Below are 9,392 nucleotides of genomic sequence, written 5' to 3'. Positions count from 1 at the left end.
AGGTCATTTCTATATCGAGACAAAAAATGAGCCTTTCCTTGAGGGATGTTGATCAGAAAACCAGTGAGGACCTGTTGCCAATGAAGAAAAGCACCGATGATGATGCTCTGAGGGCCAATCCTCTTAGTTCCAATCAGCCTCCCACAAAGAGGACCAGACTTTCAGGTATCACCATTGTGGATGGGGAGGAAAACATGCCTTCCTGAAGGCCCCTGAAGAGAATGAGCTCTCCCGAGAAGTGGGAAGCAAAGCAGCTGGTTGCATCCGGGGTCTTGGATGTGAGGGAATATCCTATGTATGACGAAGATGGTGATGGCATGCTTTACCAAGATGAGGGTACTGCTGAGGAGGAGCTCGAGATCGAGTTGAATGAGGATGAGCCTACTTTCCTGTAGGGGAAGACTCGTTACTCGATCGATGTTTCACCTATGAAGATTCCTGATGGTTCACTGCAGAGAGCAGTGATGGCGTAGTCAGTGCATTCTGAAGGAGTGAAGGGAGATTTGAGAACAACAGCAGAGGACCATGTTGGATTCCATTCCCAAGGATTTGAATCGACCGTGGGAGGATCCAATGCCAGAGATGGGTGAGAGGCATCTTGCATAGGAGTTGAGAGGGGTGGGACTCAATGACATCCTCTCCTTTGATTTTATGGATCCCCCTCCTCCTCAAGCACTCATATCTGCAATGGAACAATTGTACAATTTAGGAGCTTTGGATGAGGAGGGTCTTCTAACCAAATTGGGGAGGAAAATGGTTGAATTTCCACTAGAACCTCCTTTGTCAAAGATGCTCCTTGCCAGTGTTGACCTTGGCTGTAGCGATGAGATCTTGACCATAATAGCAATGCTTCAGACACAACATTTTCTACAGGCCTCGAGAGAAGCAAGCTTAGGCTGACCAAAAAAGGGAAAAGTTTTTCCAACCAGAAGGGGACCACTTAACATTATTAGCCGTGTATGAGGCCTGGAAGGAAAAAAAATTCTCAGGTCCCTGGTGTTTTGAAAATTTTGTGTAATTTCGCTCTTTAAGGAGAGCCTAGGATGTGAGAAAGCAATTGTTGACCATTATGGACAGGTGTGTTTACAAGCTTCTTGGTATTCTTTTTTATTCATTTCCTGTTGAAATTTTGATACAGTCCTTAGGTTTTTTTTCTTTCGACTCTTGCAAAATATCCAAATATTTCTTCCCATAATATGTTGGAAGGGTACCTCCCTGCATACAAATCTTAGTTGCTCACTTATGCCAAGCTTCGATTGTGCTTTGAGATATTTCTTTTAGTGACATCTGGGGTATGCCTTTCCATGCAATTTATCACTGGATTTGCCCTAATGTTCACCTCCACATATTCCTTGAAGTTTTCATTCTTTGTAAACACCTTCAATTTAGCCCCCAAGCAAGATTCCTGGCTGTGTGCATGTATCAGAATTTTTTGTCTCCAAAGATTTAATCCATGGTGCCATTTTGATAAATCTATACGAGATAATAAAATGAAACAGAATCACCCAATAAATATTCTTTTATTTTGAACCAGCCACTGAATAAAAAACCAAAAGGTGCCCCCAAATAGGTATACAAATACTTGTTCATCATTAAAATACACAAGTCGGCCCTAGGCTTCAAAGACACAAGTTGTCCTCAAGGAATTGGCATAAAGACCTCATTTTGCTGGAAACATCTGCTCAAAGTGCTCAAGGGAAAAAAATAAGTGTATTCCTTATTGAGAAGAAGTCTGAAACTTGATCTTGTTAACACTTTCAACCCATCAAGACATGAAAACAATTATGGAGAAAGTCAGAGCTAGCAATGAGAATAACAACCTTATGCCTAGAATGAGAAATTTATTTATTTTTATCCCAATGGACTATATCCCCACTGTATTGTGGCTTGATGTCTTTGGTTGTATATCTCTGGAAAGTCTTGAGAATACTGCTACCCAATCCTTCCTTAAATATATCTAAATAAGGCAAGTGATTTTACTTCTCCTTCATGATCCCTATTAGATTTACTTCTATCTTTGGATGAGGGAAAAAATGGGAGTATTAAGCCCCCTCTGAGTGTACACCCTTCCTACAACAATTGAACTCTCTTGGAAAATACCTCAACAGGTATATAAAATATTGTTGCTTGGAATGCTGAATATAACTACTATAAATGTCCATCACACTATTGTGCAAAGTGCCTCAGAAAGACATGTTTTGAGGGGTAACAGTTGCTTAGATCATAAATATATGGAAGCATCCACCAACATGATTATTCCATTAATGCACTTTAAAACATGTACCAAGGCACAAATAGTTTAAATATCTATGGGTGATCAATATTATTTACTCATTTTCTCCAAAAGCAAGCAGTGCAAGAAAGTTAAGCAGTTGTAAAATGCCAAGATATCGTGAGCATGTCCACATGGAGGGATGGGAACAAGACTCACCTCCAGTCCCAATGCTCCCAAATTGAAAGTGACCTCAGAGGCCACTTTATTGAAGTCAGGGAGAGGATGAAGTGGAAGTTTAATACCAAATGAACCCAAGCGGAACTTGAGGTTATTTAAAATCTTAAGCAATAGACGAAATCCTCTAGTCTCCAATGCACAAGCCATCTAGACAACATTTCAAGGGTTGAATGTAATGTACCCAAACAAATTCATTTGCCTACAACGGTGCATCAGTAAGAGTATGTTGTGACAGATCATGAGTACCACTTGGGAAATATGCCTTCAATATGTATAATTGTTTCACTAGTTTCTAAAAGGCCACACAAAGTGTTGATTATTGGAATGTTGAAAAAATGTGTAACTAGGTTCAGTCTTCATAAGTATGAAATGTATTCTTGTAAATTATATAGCAATTGCCCCAAAAGGTGCAAGGAGACACTGATAGTTTTTTTAAATTGAAGAAGTTGTACTTAGTTTCCATAATCAAGCAAAAACAATTGATATATTAAATTTAAGTTTTTAATCAAATGTTATTAAAATCTATAAAACCCAACTCAAGAAACATCATGAGTGCCCTCTCAGCATGTTCCCATACAGAGGCTCTACAACAAGGAAAATGGATCCATGATTACATGATTCAAAGTAATTTTGAAACATATATCTTTGTAGAAAATTCTCTTGTAGCCATGTATGCCAGGTGTGGGGACATAGAATCTGCAAGCCAATTGTTTGAGACGATGACCACAACAAACGTGGTCTCATGGAATAAAAAGATCATTGGTTATGTGCAAAGTGGACATTCCCACGAAGCCTTCACACTCTTGAATCAAATGCAACCTGATGAGTTACCTGACTCTGTGACTCTGGTGAGTGTGCTTCCGACATGTGCCCATTTAGCAGCTTTACAAGAAGTCTATTTATTGTTATATACTAAGAAATGGATTTGAGCTAGATGTTGTTGTTGGGACTGCCCTTATCGAAATGTATGCCAAATGTAGGAAGATACATATTGCACAACAAATTTTTAACAGTATGTTAGCAAGAAACGTGGCCTAACCTACTAAATTATTATATTCTGTGACAGACTTAGATGGTTAATTTGCCAACATATGTGAAGCATTGCTTGCATTCATGCAGGCTTTTTGAGTCATATTGTCTATGGTTTTGTCAAATCTTGCTTTTTGTTTTGGTTTTCCTCATTTGTTTTTGGGTTCATGTGACAAGAAAGCTTGTGCTTTATACAAGAATTGGTGGCCTATGCTAACAGGTACTATTGCTTGTGTCTATTTGAGACCAGAGATTCTTTTTCCTATTGGTATCATGGAAGACACAATTCAAGATATGAACTGCACTAGTGTGAAACTAATGTTGGAAGGTGGATTTTTTTTGCAGCCATTATGTATGTAATGCTGCCAATACCATTGTTATTTTTTGGACCTGGAGATTCTTCAATTATTAGTTCTACAGAAGGTGGAGGGCATGTTTTACAACATCCACTCTATTCAGCATTTTTGCAAATTCTGAAGTAGTGTGCAACTGATATTTTCTATCATTTTCAACATTTGTAATAACAGATGGGTGGATGCAGCAAAATTCTTGACTGGAGCTTCTATAATTGGGAGCATTGCAATACCTTCTATCCTAAATCATGCTGATGTTATTGGGCTGGGAGCCATGTTTTTGGTGTTTGCATCCCTTTTTGTGTTTGGTTGTACAACATTTTGTTATTTTCATATGGGAGTTGAAGACAAAGATAACTATTTCTGAAGACTGTAGATTTTGTTATGTGAGTGAGGTGTAAGTTTTGTCAAATTATTAATGCTTTGAAGGAAAGGAGCAACAACATTGCTCCACTCATCAACATTTATTTGTAATTCATCTATGGTGTTTTCTGAGTTGCTCATTGTTTTTTATGCAAGTATTGATGGAAGTGAAGATTTCCACAATTGATTTGGTGGTTATAGTTGAAGTCAATATTTCCAGAAAAGTGACCTTTGATGTTAGAAGCCTGGCCTTGAATGTTATCTATGGGCCTTAACTTTTGTGGTTTGAATAAGAAATCCTTTGTTTGATTTTAGCATTTCTTTTGTTACTTATGCTCGACCTTCTTTGAGTTCGAACTCCACCACAATATAAGGGATTCTAAATGCATATTTTTACCGAACTGACAAAGATGAGGCGACAAAGCTATTAGTACGCATTAATCTCATTTTCCAGCGCTATAGGTGACCCTCGACAAATGGGTTTTCTAGTGTTGTCGGTGGCCCTCAGCAAACTTATCTGGTGATTTCTAAATTGTAAGAGGTGCCAAGCTCGAAACACTTGACAAATGAGACAATATTATCCACAAAGGTTATTTTTCATTTGGATATTGCAAGATTGGAAAAGTCGTGCAGATAAATGCCTAAATCGCAAAATTGGACGCAGTATAATGGTTATCCCATCATATTTTGCATTCGATTGAGGATTGGAATGTAAATTTTTTGTTCAGCGTCAAAAGAAATTGTTGCAGTATTTATATGAATTTAATTTTTTCTTAATACTAAAAAAAATTCTTCAAATAGAATTCCAGTTATTTAGGCAAACTTATCTGGTGATTCCTAAATCATAAGAGGTTCCAAGCTTGAAACACTTTCCTGGTGAGACAATATTCTTCATGAAGATTATTTTTCATTCAGATATTGCAAGATTGGACAAGCTAGCTGCAAACAGTGGTGCAGATAAATTCCTAAATCACAAAATTTGACGTAGGACAATGATTATCCCATAAGATTTTGCATTCTATTGAGTGAGGATTGGAATGTAAATTTTATGTTCAAGTTTAAAATAAATAGTTGCAAGCTTTTAAAATAAATAGTTGCAGGCTTTATACGAATTTAATTTATGCTTGATACCAGAAAATTTTCTTCAAACAGAATTCCAGTTATTCAGATGTGCAGGTTAATTGATGCTAGGCATGTGGAAGTGGAGTGAATTTAATTTCTGCTTGATACAGGAAATATTTCTTCAAACAAAATTCCAGTTATTCTGGAGTGTAGGTTAATTGATGCTACGCATGTGGGAGTGGAGCGCTCCATTATTTAATGATAGTTAAACCTTTTCGATGGATATAAGCCTACTCCTAATTATGCACATGAATGAATGCATGGCAGCAACAATATGTAGAAATTTTGAATAATAAACACTTATTCAATAGAGATTATCCCGATTATACACTATTGCGGAATACATGCATAATACATAACCTCCTCTATGTTGATCATCAATTTTAGCAGCATCAAAAACAATGAAACATCAATCGCATGCACACATTAACACAGTACGTAACCCGGGGAAAGCATACAGCTGAAAACCCCACACTATCTGTATATTATAATGATTGAGAACATGTAACAATACATAGTACAATACTCCTCTCAAGTATCCAGCACTATCTCCACCTGTTACACACAAAACTAGCTCAGATCCGAACAAATCACAGGTTCAAATCTCCTCCGCTGCTTTGCCTGCCTCTATTGCACAATACCAAGTGAAAATCACTCACACTGGAAATCACGTGAGCACAGGCTATAATACTGGGCATATACTGGGCAATTCTCATGGGCATACTCAATCCATTGATTGTGCAAGATCTCATGCACAGCTATAGTCACAACTAATAGCAATCTCAACCTCTAACACCTGTCTCCACTGAACTGTACATGCACTGAGTTAACTGATGTATTCTTCAGTTGCATTATGAGTTAATAATTAGTTCACACAACTCATCACTAGTCTATTTGCAGTTAGACTAAATACAACTAGTTTAACCAAGTCAAACTGAACACAACTCCATCAACTCCACCAAACTCAACTACTTGAGTTCTAACCGAAGTCCTGCATGCAATAGCTCAACTGATCCACAAGAAAATCGTATTTCCTTCTGACAGCTACATGTGCCACATCTGTAGCTCAAATTGAAGTGCTCCAAGAGAATAAGATAATGTTTAGAGTCCAAATATTACTAAGGGCTAATAATATTTGACTGTTTCTATTTTTAGCTTGGCAGTCTAAAAATAGACTCTGATCACTCCGCTGTGAACCAAAAATAGAAGTCCATCTATTTTTCCCAACATGACCAATCATCCATAAACAACATCCTGCAACTCATAGACCATGATCCATATGTCTAAAAATAGACTTTGCGCCATAATTTGCCTGCGGGCCCACTTAGTGAAGGCGACTCCTTTCCACTAAGCTCCATCATCTTGTTGCATTCTCAACACTCCCTCTCAACAAGATATGGATTATCAGCAACCCCTATCCTGCCTCGGTGGTATTTGAATTTGCTCCTGGTGAGCGCCTTCGTCAAGATATCAGCATCCTGATCCTCTGTTGGAATGTATGAAAGTAACATGATTCTCCGCTGCACACAATCTCTGATATGATGGTACCTGATGTCAATGTGCTTATATCTATCATGAAATACAGGATTAACCAAGAGTTCAATGCAACTTTGGTTATCACAGTAAATCACAGTAGGCTCCAAGTAAGAACCGAACAAACCGACCAGGATCTTCCTCATCCATATAGCCTTGCATGCAGCCAAACTTGCTGCCATATACTCGGCCTCTGCTGAACTGAGTGCCACGGATCTCTGCTTCCTGCTGTACCAAGAAACTGCTGTCGACCCAATACTGAAGACCCCTCCTGATGTGCTCTTTCTGTCCATTGGGCTCCCTGCCCAATCTGCATCTGTGAAGCTACATAGCTTCACCTCATCCTCCTGTCTGTACCACAATCCATATCCCGATGTGCCTCTCAAATAACACAATATATGCTTGCCTGCCTTCCAGAAGAGCTTGGTTGGCTTAACCATAGCTTGTGAAAGCTAGTTAATAGCATAGCATATATCGGGTCGTGTATTGACCAGATACATAAGCGACCCCACCAACTGTCGATAAGCAGTGGCATCCACTTCTTCTACCGAAGTGGCATCCTCCTTCCTCCAACCTCCAGGAAGAGGAGTATCAACAGGCTTGCAGCCATGCATGTTGAACTTCTCCAGTATATCCCGAGCATACTTACCCTGAGAAACAAATAGTCCATCACTGCGCTGTGAAATTTCCAATCCCAGGAAATAATGAAGGAGGCCCAAGTCCTTCATCTCAAACTCCTTAGCAAGATCATCCTTGCATGAAAGTATCAACAACTCATCACTTGTTAGAATCAAATCATCTACATAAAGTACAATGATAAGCAACTTACCATCCACCACAATCTGGTATAGGTTAGGATTCGCCTCACTCTTGGAGAATCCAAGTCCAGTGAAATACCTGTCTATCCATGTGTACCAAGCACGTGGTGCTTATTTCAACCCATACAACGCTCTCTTGAGCCTGCACACATGCAACTCGTTGCTGAAGATCTGAAAACCTTCGGGCTGCTCAATGTAAACCTCCTCCTCAATGAATCCATTGAGGAACGCAGTCTTCACATCCATCTGATGAATGTGCCATCCCATCTGCGCTAAGAGAGCAAGAATCGTCCGTATGGAAGAATATCTTGCAACAGGTGCAAAGGTCTCCTCATAATCGATCCCCTATATCTGTGAAAAGCCTCGGGCAACAAATCTTGCCGTGTACTTCTCCATACTCCCGTCAGCTGCCTGCTTAACTTTGTAGATCCATCTCGAACCCACCACTGATTTCCCTTCCGGTCTAGGAACAATCTCCCATGCACTATTTCTGACAATCGAATCATACTCTTCCACCATGGAATCTACCCATGCGGAATCCTTCACAGCTTCCTCGAAAGAGGATGGCTCAGTCACAACACATTTTCTCATAAGATCCATGTATCCAGTGTACCGATCAGGCGACTGTCTCTGCCTGCGTTGGGCTGTAGGTGGTCCTACAACTTTCTCTGCATCTTGAGCCAGTTGCTCAGCTTCTGTCAAGCGCTTTCGCCCTCTGATGGTTGGCGCTACATGAGTGGTCTCTTCCACTCCATGAACTTCATCCTGTGGTTGATCCACGTCCTGAAGCTCATCTTTAGGAACTAATAGCTCCTCATCTGCATGTAAGTGTGGCTCCCTCTCAAGCGAACACTTCATGGCTTTCTCCTCCTGAAATTTTATATCCCGTCGCACAACAGTCTTACCACTGTCTGGAAAATACACATGATAGTTGTGGGGCATATTAGTGTACCCCACAAATATCCAAACCTCTGCGGTCGGCTCCAACTTCTTCCTGGCATCCTTCGTCACATGCATGTAAACGTTAGCACCAAAAATCCTCAAATGAGAAAGATCAGGCTTCTTACCAGAATAAGCCTCCTCAGGTGTACTCATGCCAAGTATCCTGTTAGGACAACGGTTCTGCACATAAACTGCTGTATTGCATGCTTCCGCCCACAAGTGAAGGGGTAGGCCCTGATCATGCAACATCATCCGTGCAACACCCACGATTGTTTTGTTCTTCCGCTCAGCAACCCCGTTCTGTTGTGGGTTATGGGGAGCTATGAGCTCTCTTCGAATCCATTCTAATTTATAGAAATCCTTGAACTCGTCAGAGATGTATTCACCACCATTATCGCTCCTAAGAGCCTTCACCTTCTTCCCCGACTCCTTCTCAACCAGTGCTTTGAACTCACAGAACTTTGAGTATGTCTCGCTCTTCTTATGCATAAAGAAGATCCAGCACTTACGAGAGAAATCATCAACAAAAATCACATAATACCTGTGTTTTGTTGTCGAAGCTACTGAGAAAGGTCCACACATGTTTGTGTGAATTCTCTCAAGGATCGTCGTGACGCGACTATCCTTCTCATGAAAGGTGGCTTTCACAAACTTTCCCAAAGTACACCCCTTGCATTGATCTGACTGCGCAAGAGCGCCTTTAGGAAGCGCTGTAGTGATCTACTGTAGTATCTTCAAGGCTCCATGGTGAAGGTGACCCATTCTCCTGTGCCACAGCTC

General features: G+C 40.1%; 1 protein-coding gene across 1 annotated transcript; it reads left to right on the top strand.

The window, feature by feature from the left end:
* Positions 1 to 3,524: 3,524 nt before the first annotated feature.
* Positions 3,525 to 4,201, top strand: LOC149144120 (vacuolar protein sorting-associated protein 55 homolog). The gene is made up of 4 exons (XM_089449331.1): positions 3,525 to 3,623; positions 3,659 to 3,701; positions 3,827 to 3,911; positions 4,009 to 4,201. The coding sequence occupies exons 1-4, from the start codon at positions 3,525 to 3,527 to the stop codon at positions 4,199 to 4,201; spliced, it is 420 nt and encodes a 139-aa protein (XP_089305457.1).
* The last annotated feature ends 5,191 nt before the right edge of the window (positions 4,202 to 9,392 follow it).

Source organism: Pinus tabuliformis, chromosome X, assembly GCF_031772625.1.
Source record: "Pinus tabuliformis cultivar Carrire ecotype Pingquan chromosome X, CPIR1, whole genome shotgun sequence".
Lineage (NCBI taxonomy): Eukaryota > Viridiplantae > Streptophyta > Pinopsida > Pinales > Pinaceae > Pinus > Pinus tabuliformis.
Note: the sequence above shows the minus strand (reverse complement) of the source record. Positions and strands in the feature narration are given on the sequence as shown.